This window comes from Sminthopsis crassicaudata, chromosome 4 (assembly GCF_048593235.1).
Source record: "Sminthopsis crassicaudata isolate SCR6 chromosome 4, ASM4859323v1, whole genome shotgun sequence".
Taxonomy (NCBI): domain Eukaryota; kingdom Metazoa; phylum Chordata; class Mammalia; order Dasyuromorphia; family Dasyuridae; genus Sminthopsis; species Sminthopsis crassicaudata.
Genome location: NC_133620.1, coordinates 68642157 through 68655894, shown reverse-complemented (window position 1 = coordinate 68655894; position 13738 = coordinate 68642157). Strand labels below are relative to the sequence as shown.

The 13738-nt window shown below is 32.4% G+C and overlaps 1 protein-coding gene across 1 annotated transcript in view; it reads right to left on the bottom strand.

Moving 5' to 3' along the window:
* Positions 1 to 13738, bottom strand: part of CEP350 (centrosomal protein 350) — a gene marked incomplete in the record, with an annotated part of 163600 nt that overhangs the window by 84977 nt on the left and 64885 nt on the right. The window contains 5 exon segments of the mRNA XM_074308508.1: positions 1884 to 2047; positions 2994 to 3214; positions 5028 to 5214; positions 11759 to 11898; positions 12995 to 13145. Coding sequence (XP_074164609.1) covers positions 1884 to 2047; positions 2994 to 3214; positions 5028 to 5214; positions 11759 to 11898; positions 12995 to 13145 — 863 coding nt within the window.

Sequence of the window (13738 nt, the reverse complement as noted above, 5' to 3'; positions counted from 1 at the left end):
TGGGAGGATGATACTTGTAACTCATTAGAACTTTCTCATTATTATGGCCATTAGGAGTATATATAGATAGACAGATAGATAGATAGATAGATAGATAGATAGATAGATAGATAGATAGATAGACAGACAGACAGACAGACAGACAGACAGAGGGCACAGGTATTGAGTTGAATATGAAAGGCTAACATATTTTTTTTTTTTAATTATGAAATTAAGGGATAAGAGAGGAATATATTGGGAGAAAGGGAAAGAGAGAAGTGGAATAGTGCAATTATTTGCCATTAAAAAAAAAGGGCAAGAAAAAGCTTTTATAGTAGAGGGAATGAAAGGGGGAGTGAGTGAACCTTGCTGTCACTAGAATTGGCTCAAAGAAGACATAACATACATACTCAATATGGGTATAGAAATCTTTCTTACCCTGTAGGAAAATAGGAGGGGAATAGGAATATGGTAAGATGGGGAAGGGTGACAAAAGAAAAGGCATATTGGGGGAGGGAGTGATCAGTAGTAAAACACTAATGAGGAGGGACAGGATGAAAGGAGAGGGAGAATAAATGGAGGGTAAACAGCAATAGCAATTGTAAAAAGAATTCTGAGGCAAGTTTTTCTGATAAAGCCTCATTTCTCAAATACAGAGTAAACCGAGTTAAATTTATAAAAAATGAGAACCATGTCCCAATTGATAAATGATCAAAAGATATGTTCGTTGCCCAATGGGATATTAATTTAGGTATATCTTTTGACTTAACAACACCACTACTAGGCATGAATACTAAGAGATTTTTTTTTAAGGGAAATGACCTATATATGTACAAAAAATATTAATAACAGTTCTCTTCTCAGGGCAAAAAAAAAAAAATTAAAAATTGAGGGAATGCCTATCAATTGGGGCATGGCTCAATAAACTGTGGTATGTGTTTGCAATGGAATATTATTGTTCTCTATGATGAGCAGAATACTCTCAGAAAAACAGTCTTCCATGGACTCAAGCAAAGTGAAATGTACTGTATACAAAGGAATAGCTATGTTCAGGGATGACCACCTGTAAATGACTTTGCTATTCTCAGTATACAATCATCCATGACTGAAGGATTTATGATGAAAAACCCTATCCATACCTAGAGAAAGAACTGATTGTGTCTGAATACAAATTGAAGTCTTCTCTTTTTCTCTATCTCTTTTTTTTTTTACCCTTAATTTTTCTTGAGGGTTTTTATTTTCATTAAGGTAGGAGATCTATATTTTCTTTCACAGCTTGACTTTTATGGAAATGTTTCACACAAATTCACATGTGGTTTCTTAATTGTGGGTGGGGACAAGGGAAAATATTTAGAACTCAAATTTTAAAAACAAATATATACTCAGAAAGCCAAGTTTGAAAAGTGATTGTTCAATAGCTACACTGCAGGGGTACTGTCATTAAAATTTAAAAGCACAAACTCCATCTTGTATATTTGAGAAAATAATAAATCAATGGAGACAAAATATTATTACTAAGATTTGGGGAAACTGAAATAAAAAACATAATAAAAGAAAAAAATTTTGTTTTGAATGTAACTAAGGAAAATATTAAACAAATCAAACTAAAAGCTTTTTTTTAAAACAACCAGATAATAATTTTAACAGACTTACTCCTAATATGTGAATACATCAAGGATTTGCGATTTCATCAGACTTCTTTTAAAAACTGTATCTTTAATCTTCATCTTAAAAAGTCTGTGTGCTGATATATTTAGGACTGATTATGATGTAGAATAATCTGGCTGAACTCTAAAAAAGTGTGGTACAATAAAAGATGATTTAACTCACCTATAATACTGATTTGAAAGAGATGAAAACACTAAGAGTGAAAGAAAATAAGAGAAGATAACCAATACAAATACCTTTAAGATCTGAGCCAAGGAGACAGTCTCTTGCTGGGCCAGTGATATGCCTCGAACTCTTTCTACATCTGTTAGCTGGCGCACAGACTCCTCAATGGCACTTAAGTAGCTAAGTTCTGCTGTCATACGATGCTGAAGACCAGCAGGAGAAAAGCGCACGGCACCTAAAAGATTACAAGAGACAAATGTTCAAAGCTTACAAACAACTACTCCTAAATTAAAAAAAAAAAAAAAAAAAAAAAAAGACTGGATCATACCTATGATTTCATTGGCATAGAATTTCCCAGGTAGAGAATCCCTTTACCAATGCAAATCACCTCCTCTGCAACTGATGGTCTTAAGAGAATTAACTAGGGAACTGAAAGGTTACACAGACAGAAAGTGAGGCAAAGGAGGGATTTTCTAACTCCATGGCTGTGTCTCCACTATACAGCAATCTGCCTTTCTAAATTCTTACTGTAAGAGCTACAAAAAATTCTGTTTTGTCTAAATCTGACAATTATTTAACAATGCTATGGATCTTAATAAGTCAATTCCAGGGATATGGGGGTGGGGGTAAGGAGAGGAAAAGGAATTTCAAGTTCTTAGCAAATTTTATTTAGCAAATTTCTAATTACTCTTGAATCTCTTTTCAGCATTTGGGTTAATCTCATACTATTTATATTTAGTCTTTTAAAAATATTTACAGAGTAACAGAATCTTAGAGATGGCAGAAAACTCAGATGTCATCAATTTAAGACAATACTGAATTAAAAATTCCTTCTCTTACAGTCCAAGTAATCATGTTGAGACATCACTTCTTTCTGAATCAGTCCATTTTAACTACTGGACAGCTCAATATTCATTAAATCTATTTAAATCTATGTCCCTATAATACCCATTTGTGGTACCATAGTTTTGCCTTCTGGGGTGCCAAGTAAAACAAAACTTTTACCTCTCTTAGATGACTTTCAGATAATATACCCAAAAAGAACTGATCTTCACTTAAAAATATATTTTTCTATTATTCAAGAGGAAAAGTAAAGTAAAAGTATTCTCTTACTGAAAAGTAAAGGAAAATTCAAATTCATGTTTTATATTAAAAGTTACAATTATATGAAACACACTTGCCTGGGGTTGAAGGTGTTCCTGCTGTTGCCTTACTGCCTGATAAATTCATGTCAGAGAAGACAGCATTGGGTTTGAATGCTGATGGTGTTGGAGGCAAGACTGCTGGGGATCTAGTCCTCTCCACTGAGTTTGCTGGAAGGTCAAATTGTGAAAGTTTCTGGGAGCTTGGAGACAGGGGAGAAGTTGGAGTTCTCTGTGATCTTCCCTTATCTGATGAGAGACTAAAGAAATTTTTTAAACTAAAACAAAGCAGTACTTTGAGATCAGACATAAGATAGTTCTTTTAAAAAATATATTCTGCCTGTAATAACTTTTTTCTTTTCTTTACCAGAGCAGAGCAGTCATTTCAATGTTACAGGGAACTCCCAATGAGAAAGATATCTGCTGATAACAGACCAGAAAGTCTTTCTTTGAATTATGATTAGGGAGAACTGCCAGGGAGGTTCTAGATGCTGAGTGACTTGCCTAGAATCACACAATCAGTATGGGTCACAGGTGAGACTTGAAACCTGATTGTCCCAACTTAGTAGCCTATTCCTCAAGCAGTTCAAAACATTATAATAATTTGTTTCCATTCAACATATATTTCAGAAGGCAAAGACCAAAAGTAAAGGGAAACCCAGTATTTGATGTTAGAACTCCATTTTTTCCTATAATATACAAGTGCTATCCTTCCTTATGTAATAGTTTACTTTGGGTATTACAGTGTATAACAATCATGAATATATACATGAAAACATATCTGCACATCTAGTTTCTAAATAAAATGTCATGGAAGTACTAACTTAATTTTAATGAACTTTTATTTTCTTTTGGTGAAAGAACAATATTCCCTAGTTAGAATAGTCAAATCATTTCATTCAGTTGGCAAAAAAAGATTTAACTTTTCACTGATTTACACAAACTTCTATTCTACCCTTAAATTCCCACTTTAGAAATAGCTCTTCTCCATACTCAATAATAACATTCTAGAACTCTTCTGTCTCTTCCCAAGCCATTCTTAGCCAAAATGACATTAGTGTGGCTTCTATCGAAGAATTTACAGCACTTTTTTTAAAGAACATTTTATTAGACATCAGAGAGTTCCAAATGAGTATGAACAGGAAGGACACAATTCATATAACTGTAACAAAGAGAAACCAATCATTTTCTTTCAATCACCTAGGGAAATTTTAAAGAGTTGATATTGCAGAAACTGTTTGAAGCTCTTAATAACCTGGAAAACAAGAGAACAGCAAGGAGGTACCCACTAGTTCCTGAAGCATCCAATCATATTTCTGGATAGGTGAAACTGTCAAGAAATGAGTGTTTGTATCAAGTATTGTGACTCCCATTTAATGCTTTGATTTCAGTCTTCTAAGCAAACCAGAATCAGCCTAATTCCTTTTCCACATGAAAATCTTTAGTTACAAACTGACAACATTACACATATGATCCACCCAGGGCAGAAGACAGAGTGACTACTACCCCGCCTTATTCCAAGGAATCAGATCTTTTTCAATTCAGTCCAAGATAACATATTAGTTCCAGGCTGCTATAGCACATTGTTGACTCACATTCAGTTTTCAGTAAAAACCCTCAGTATTTTTTCAGACTGTATACCATGTTTATGCTTTCAAAGTCAATTTGTTGAACTCATATAAGATTTTATATTTATCTTCATTAACTTTCATATTAATAAATTTAATCCAATGCCTTCCAAATGATTTTAGAAATTTGGAGTTATCCAAATATTTTGGATATTCAGAATGTTTTGGAAATTTGGGTATGTATCATCTGCCACTTTTGTATTTTCTACAAAGGCATTAATGTAAGACATATAAAGAATAGATGGAAAGTAACCTCAAAGTGGAAGATTCTACATTATAACAATGACTAGAAGCAAAGTTGAAAAAGCAAATGATTTTCTAATATACTTAAGAGAAAGGATTGTGCCAAGTTAAAAATTATCTCAAGGATTCTTATCTGAAAATTAAATAATGATAGCACTGAGTTTTAATAATATATAAATTAAATATATAAAATAATCTTTACCTCATAGATTGCCCAGAAAGATTTTCCAAAGTGCTATCAGAATCAGAATACTGCTCATAATCATTAATGGGAATTTTGCTACTAGTCACAGGCTTCTTTCCTTTGTGAGACCCACGATCTGAACCGGATTGTGCTCTTTCTTCTTCACGCAGAATGTTTTGAGCACTACCAGTAAATGACGCTAACCCTGAAATACAAAATACTTGTAAGCAAAGATTGAACTGTTAATATAGGAAAGCTAAGAAGTCTTAGTACATAGGAAGGTGGATTTGAAGTCAAGATCTGGATTCAAATCCCTTCTAATATTTAATATGTATGTGACCCTGGAATTAATTTAATCTGCATCTTCATTCCCTATTATAGAAAATTGGGATCATATTACTTGTGATGTTTACCTCATACAGTTGTTATGAGGCTCTAGCTATACAAAACACTTTATAAAACATAATTATGTAAATGTCATTTATTGTTATTGTAAATGTTATTAATAACAAAATAATAATAATAGCCATAAAAGTCAATTTAATAAACATCATGAAGGAGTTATTATGTGCCAGGCACTATACTAAGCTTGAAAGATAGAAAAAGACAGTCCTTTCAAAAACAGGTACACTAATGAACTGTTGGTAGAGTAGTGAACTGATCCAACCATTAAGGAAAAAAATTTGGAACTATGCCAAAAGGGCATACCATGCATACTCTTTGACCCAGAAATACCACTACTGGGAATGTATCCCAAAGAGAAAAAAAGGAAAAGAAAAAGGACTTATATACACAAAACTATTTATAGCAGCTATTTTTGTAGTGTTAAAGAATTGAAAACTATGGTGGCACTCATCAATTAGGAATGGATGAACAAGTTTTTGGCATGATTACAGTGGAATATTATTGTGGAAGAAATGATAAGGGGAGTTTCAAAAAAACATGGCAAGAACTATAGGAATTGACTCAAAGTGAACTGAGAAGAAATAGGAGATCATTTTCAAGAGTTAACAGTAAGATCAATTGTGAGAGATTTGGCTACAGTGATCAATACAATTATCCAAGAAAATTCAAAAGGACTCATGATGAAAACAATGCAATTCACGTCCAGAGACAGACACATCAGACAAACTCTGAGTCAGACAAATTTTTCTCACTTTCTTTAATTTTCTTAGTATTTTTTGGAAATATGACCAATAGGGAAATACTTTTTGCATAATTTGACAAGTATAATTATTGCTTGCTTTCTCAGTTAAATGTGTTAAAGGGTAGAAGGGAGAAAGGGAGAATTTGGAATTCAAAATTAAAAAACAAAAAAAGAATGAAGAGAAAAAGTAAAATGTTAGAAAAAAAATTTTTAACACTCCTTGTCCTTAAACAGCTCGCAAAGTAATGGGTGAGACAAAATGTAAACAAATTACATAAAAACAAACTACATTCAGGATAAATAGGAACTATTTAACAGGAGAAAGATATTGGAATTAAGAGGAATTGGAACAAGATTATGTGATGATCAATTCTAATGGATGTGGCTCTTTTCAACAATGAGGTGATTCAGGCCAATTCCAATAGATTTGTGATAGAGCCACCTGCATCCAGAGAAAGGATTATGAGGACTGAATGTGGATCACAACATAGTATTTTCACTTTTTTTGTTGTTGTGTGCTTGCTTTTTTTCTTTCCTTTTTGATCTATTTTTTCTTGTGGAACATAAGTGGGGAAATATATAGATATAGATATGTGTATATGAAAAAATTGCACATGTCTTAACACATATTGGATAATGTGCTGTCCAGAGGAAGGAATGGGGAGGGAAGGGAGAAAAATTTGGAACAAGATTTTGCAAGGGTTAATGTTGAAAAATATCTTTGCATGTATTTTGAAAATAAGGAGCTATGAAATAAAAAAAAAAAAAAGAGGAGTTAGGAAACACTTCCTATAAAATATGGAATTTTAGTTGGGGCTGAGGAAATCTGGGAAGGAAGGAGGTGAAGATTAGAAGGGAGAATATTGGACACCTGGGTAGGCAGGGAAAATGTCTAGAGCTAAGAAATGAAAGGCCTTATTTGTAAAAAAGATACAAGGCTCATATCACTAGACTGAGGAGCACATAACAAAGGATAATATGTAAGACTAGAAAAGTTATGAAGGATTTTGAATGCCAAACAGAAGATTTTTGTCTTTGGTAATTTGGAGCTGCTGAAGATTAAAGTATGGAGTATAAAATGATTGGACCTGAGCATAAGAAAATCACTTTAACAATTAATGGAGAATAGATCAGAATGGGGTAGACATATACACAAACAGACTATTGCAAGAGTTTAGGCATAAGATGAGGAGGACCTACATCAGGGTGATGGCAGTCTCCATCAAGTGGAGAGCTGAATGAGTTATGGTATATAAATATAATGGAATATTATTGTTCTATTAAAAAATGATGAGCAGAATGATTTCAGAAAGGCTTAGAGTAATTTACATGAAATAATGTTAAGTGAAGTGAGTAGAACCAAAAGAACACTTTACAACAACAAGATTATGTGATGATCAATTTTGATGAACTTGGCTCTTTTCAACAATGAGGTGATTCAGGACAATTCCAATAGACCTGGGAAGGAGAGAGCCATCTGCATCCAGAGAGAGGACTATGGGGACTGAATGTGGTTTGAACCGCTGTTTAATTTTTCTTTATCATGATTTTTTCCCCCTTTTGTCCTGATGTTTCATGTACCACGTGACAACTATGGAAATAGGTTTAAAAGGATTGTACATGTTTAACTTTTATCAGATTGTTTGCTATCCTGGGGAGGAAGAAACATGTGGAACACAATGTCTTACAAAAATCAATGTTGGAAACTCTCTTTATAGAATATTTGGGAAAAAAAAATACATTTAAAAAAAAAAGAAAGAAAGAAAAAAGAAAACAAGTGATAAGCATGAAGATAAATAAAAGAGGCAATCTATTAAAGGAACGGGAATAGAATGAGACTGCTTGGGCAGACAGAAAGGTTGACCCCGGTAAGGAATAAAGTCATCTTATCATGTAAGAAAGGAGTTAAGGATCAAAGTGACGAAAGACTCCTGAGCAAAAGGAAATAAAGAAAAAAGAAAAGGAGGTAGCTCACAAGAAATGACCTCATTGGGGCAATATAGGGAAAGATTCTCAACTTGATAGGAGGGGAGGGGAGAGAATGGAAGACAGGAAGATAGCTGAAAGAAGATCTGAGAAAGGATAAAAAAAATTTGGGAAAATCCTTGTGAAGAGTAGGATATTGAATTGATAAAGGCAGATATAGAAGGATTACCTAGCAACAGTTGAGGACTCAGATGAAATTGTATCACATAAATTTGGAGTGGATCCTGTCAGAACAGGTATGTGATTTTCTCCACCTTTATTCAGTAGCACTTCTGTAGGAGCTGCTAAAGTGGAAAATGTTGACAAAAAAAGCTGGGGTGTTATAGGGTATAATCAACAAAATGATAAAAAATGTCAAGGGATTTCATATTTGTATGCAAAAGGTAATTATTCCACCAGGCTTTTACAAAGATCATGGAAACTAATGAAACAAGGACTGAAATTCATGAAGAGTGGTAAAAGTAATAGCTAAGTGTGTTGTAGACATTATTAGAGGTGCAACTCATTAAAGATTTGGAACTCAAAATTTTTGTATAATTATATATCACATAAGAAAATGTGTTTCAATTGGGTAACTCAAGTTTAGGAGGTTTCCTGTGCTGAATTAATTTGGTATACTTCATGCCTGTCTTTGATGAACATCCCTTCTGCAATAGGCTAAGTAACTTTCCTTTTGCTAACTGCTTTTAAAAAAAAAAAAAGTTTCATAATACTCCATTTAATCTTTATATTGGTGAGATCAATAAATGCCTTTTTATTAAAAAAGCATATCATAGAATAACAATGTTAGAGCCAGAAAAAACTTTAGGATTCTTCTACCTGATACCCTAGTTAATATCTCAGATTTACATAATTTTTAAGGCTTATTTCCTCATAACAACAGAGACAGGTATTACAAGTACATGCTGTATGGTCCAGTCAAACTGATGTTGCCCTAGGTCCCACAGCTAATAAGTGTCTGAAGTCAGATTTAAACCTAGAAGTATGAGTCTTCCTGCTTCCAGGATCAGCACTCTATACAATGTGTGGATTTAACTGCCCAATGCAAAACTTCTTGATATTCAGTTGCTTCAAGCTGTGCATAACTCTTCATAGGTCCACTTAGAGTTTTCTTGGCAAATATACTGTAGTGTTTTGCCATTTTGTTTTGTAGTTCATTTTAGAGAAGAGGAGACTAAGGTAAACATGGCTAAGTAACTTGCCCAGGATCATAAGGGCCAAGGGTCAGATTTGAACTCAAAAAAATAAATCTTCCTAACTTCAGGACTCGTAGCCATTGTGCCACCCTCCTGACCATTTTATATTCTTATTCTGCTTGTTTTCTCTTCCAAGAATAATAATCTTAGGCCCAAGAAAAACAGAACAAAAATAGCAAGTATGATGCTGAAACACAAAATAAGAAAGAAAACAGAAAAAGGGCACCAGAATATCTTCAATAACTTCAAAGTATCAAATTCAGTAAACTACATCCTATGAAATTAAAAGAACCAGTAAATTTTGTTGCTGAACCAATGACCTATGAAAAAAAGACAAGAAGAAGGGTCACAAGCCTGAAAATAGGCATATGTTGTCCTAAAGTTTAAAAAGGAAATTGATTCTACAAACTGAAATGAATGTAACATTAATTCCAGGAAAAATTATTCGACATATTATAGAAAAAAGGTTTTATGATGATTAAGTCTGCATAGATTCCTCAAAAACAGATTATCCTGAATATTCTCCTTTCCTTTTTCCCATAGAGTTGTAAGGCTAATAGATCAAGAGTGTGTTATATCTAGAGTTCAGGCAGGTATTTTTTAAAAATCTCTATATATTTTGGGGCTAAAATGGAGAGATACAAGCTAAATACAGTTAAGTAGATTTGGAAAATGTTAACTAACAATCTAAAGACTATGATCAATGGATCATTGAAAACTCATATGGAGCTTTTAGATGCTTCAGAGATATTACTGGTCCTGTGCTATTCAACATTGTCAGTGACTTGAAAACACACTTGAAAAAGTACTATTTTTTATTGAATGTACAGATAATACTAAGCTGAAGATTATAATATGACTGAATAGTAGCCAAAAACCAAAACGATCTTTATACATTACAATAGATCAAATCAACTAAAATTAAAATTAACATAGTAAAGTTCTCCCAAGGAAAAAAAATGATGATCTCTTGAAGGGCAATGGAAATAATATAAGGACATAAGTAGGCTGCAATACATCGCAAACTTTAAAAGTGATGTAAAAAGAAATATATGACCAGAAAGAGTGATAAACTGGCAAGAGCAAGATACAATAAAATGCTCTATTTGTATACGTGTGATGTCAAAAGAATAACAAAAAAGGCTTCTAGAATGATGGGTAGAACATATGTGATAATAAATAAAATCTGAATAAAAGTTGCACAGACTAGGCAGACACAGATAGGTTACAATCCATATCAACAAAGGGAATATCTATATTGATGAGATCATAAATTCAATGAATGTCTAAATAGATATAAAGTGTTATATCAGGTTTAAAAAAAAAATCAATCTCAAAGTTCAGACAAGATTAATATAAGTCAACAGTGGTTATATATGGCAACTAAATAAGCTAAAGTGATCTTAAATTGAATTAAGTGAAGTTCAACATTCAAAGTAGGAAAAATAACAGTTCCACTGTATTCTACATCTTGGTTGATCAGAATATGTTCTGAACACATTTCAAAAAGGGCATTAATAACTTAGAGGATGCTCAAGAAAGAGAAATCAGGATATAGAGAGAACAGATCATGCCATATAAAGATTCTAGGATGTAGAAGAAAAAATTTGGTAAAAGACACGATAGAAATCAAGTATTAGAAAGAATAAAGAAGGAATATAGACTTGCTTTGCTTGTCACCAGAAAACAGAATCTCATAACAATGGAAGCTAGAGATGGACTTAAGTTTAGCATGAGGAAAAAAACATAACAAAGAGACTGTCTTAAAATGAAATTGACTGCTTCAAAGAGAAATGGGTTGATTAATCCTAGAAGTCTTCAACAATGCTAAGTGGACATTTGGTTTAGTAGATCATAGAGGGAATATCTGTTTGTAAATTATACTCAATAACTCTATTAAACTTCTGAGGGTTGTTCCAATTCTGTGATTTAATCAAATCAAACAAGATAATACATGCAAAGCACTTTGTAATCCTTAAGGTGTTGTAGAAATGTCTAGTATTACTATTTTATAAGCATTAAAACACTAAGTAAATTTTGTTATTATTGTAAGTATACAATATTCATTTCTCAAAGTGAATCATAAATAAACCATTAGTGATTGTTTTAGCATTTTAAGAGACATTTCTTAAAGTTTCAGTTGTAACAAAGGACATTGTTGTTGTTTTTTTTTTAAACTGGTTTACTATTGGGATAATTATACCAATGACTTATTTTTTTAAATTACTACATATTTTAAAAGTGATTAAATATTTCAAAATGCATTTTTTTAAATAACAGGAAATAGCTCTAAGAATTCTATGCTTTCTTTTTTAGACTTTTACATTTCTGACTTTTCTTCATTTCCTTATAAAGAAATAAAAGGATATTTAAGTACATTAAAAAGCACAAACTGTTCTCTACAAACCTAAAACACTTACATTCTTTCTTTTCCTTTCTTCCTTTCTTTCCTTTGGAAGAAGTAGATGAACGAGATGATGTGACAGATTGAGTCCCTGCCGAATGTTGGGATTTCTTGCTAGAAGGTTCTTCCTGAATGCTTGAACTGCTACTACTGAGACTATATAATAAAAGAGGTGACATTATTTTTAAAAATAAGAAAATAATGCCATGAAACATTCACACATTATCAAACTAAATACATATGTACACACATTCCATTTAGCCTACAGAAATGACTAAAATCAAGGAGGAGATGCGTTTCTCCTTTTTTTTTTTTTTGGGGGTTACCTTATTATCACCATTGTCTTCATTTTTCCTAAATAATGGTCTTTATCTAGGCCATTAAAACATAACAGAAATCAAATTTAGACTGTAGGAGTAAAGCATTTTTCCCCCACTAATAAGCTAATAAGTTTTTAGTTCTATGATAAAGGAATCTATTTATATAAAGGGAACATAATACATGTAACCACATATTTATTAAACAATAGCATATCACTGCTATACAAAATACTTTTAAAAAAAAATCTCATTAAAAAGTTCAATTTCACATGGTTTCTTTGCAGTTCTCTTTGTAATAATCCTAATAACCATTATTTAATAATTTTGATCACTAATTTCTTTAATTTTACATTGCATAAAATCATACAAATAGAAGAGACAGCTGCTTAATATGACAACATATAAATTATATGACAAATTCACAAGGAGAAAATCTTTGTAGCAAATCTAAAGAAAGTGAAACAAGAATCTGATCTACCAGAAATTCAACTAACTTATTTGTGTTTGGACACTGTGTCTTCCTATTTCTCTTGGGTTTTAAGTGCAGTGATCACTCATAGACTAATACCTATAATACCTATTAATATCAATGCCAATTAACCAATGCTCTGTTTTCCTAAGCTAAGCCAATTCATTCTTCTGGGAAGCTGACCAAGAACATTTAGTTACCTTTAGCTTACTGTAGTTCTCAATACTATAATACCTAATACCAAAGATCGACCAAGTAGTATAGGGATTACAGTAGTGAACCTATCCAGCAGAGAAATTCTATTTTACTTCCCCCCCCATGAATAAAGTTTCCCCGTGGCATTCTTTAACAGACATGTTAATGTGAATAATTTTGAAAAGTAAATCTGACTAATTTTCAAATCACTATTATATAATTTTCTTTTTTATATTTCAGATTTCACTGCATACTAAAGTAGTCTTACATAGGTTCATAAGCAAGTTTTTTTTCTGTCAGTGTTGCATTTGCTGGAGAGGATACAAAATCATCTTCATATGAAATACTGCCTGCAGGAGTTGTAATGGGAACCAAAGGGCGCAACACTGGTGATCCTTTATCCAACATGTCTTCAAAGCCTGTCAAAAAGATATAATCAAGATAAGGTAAAAATGAATCATAGGCATTCCTCAATATAAAGATTCTCTCTAAAGAATTCAAACTTTCAAACTAACAAAAGTGGTTTTCAAAACAGATCTATAGCAATTTAATAGAACAGGGGGGTTGGGGCTCTAAGGAAATGAGGCTAGAGTAACTACAGCTTTAGGAAAGGAATCAGGAAAAACTAATTCAAACCCAGGTTCAGACACTTACTAGCTGTAAGTTAAAACTTACAAGTTTTAAACTGCTTGCCTCAATTTCCTCAACTGTAAAATAAGGATAATAATACCACAAAAATGGGAATAGTAACATCATCTATCTCTCAGGGTTGTTATGAAGAGCAAATAAAATATTATCTATAAGGCAATTAGCATAGTGTATAGACTATAAAGGGCACTATATAAACACTAAATAAAATCTTATTATTTTTATAGTTATTAAAAGAAGTATTCAGAAAAAGTAACATTTTATTTTCAAATTTAAGAAAATTAAAAAACAACACCACAAGAACCACTTTAAACTGTTAACATCAGTTGCCTTTCTAGAAGACTAACAAAGCAAAGCAAAGACA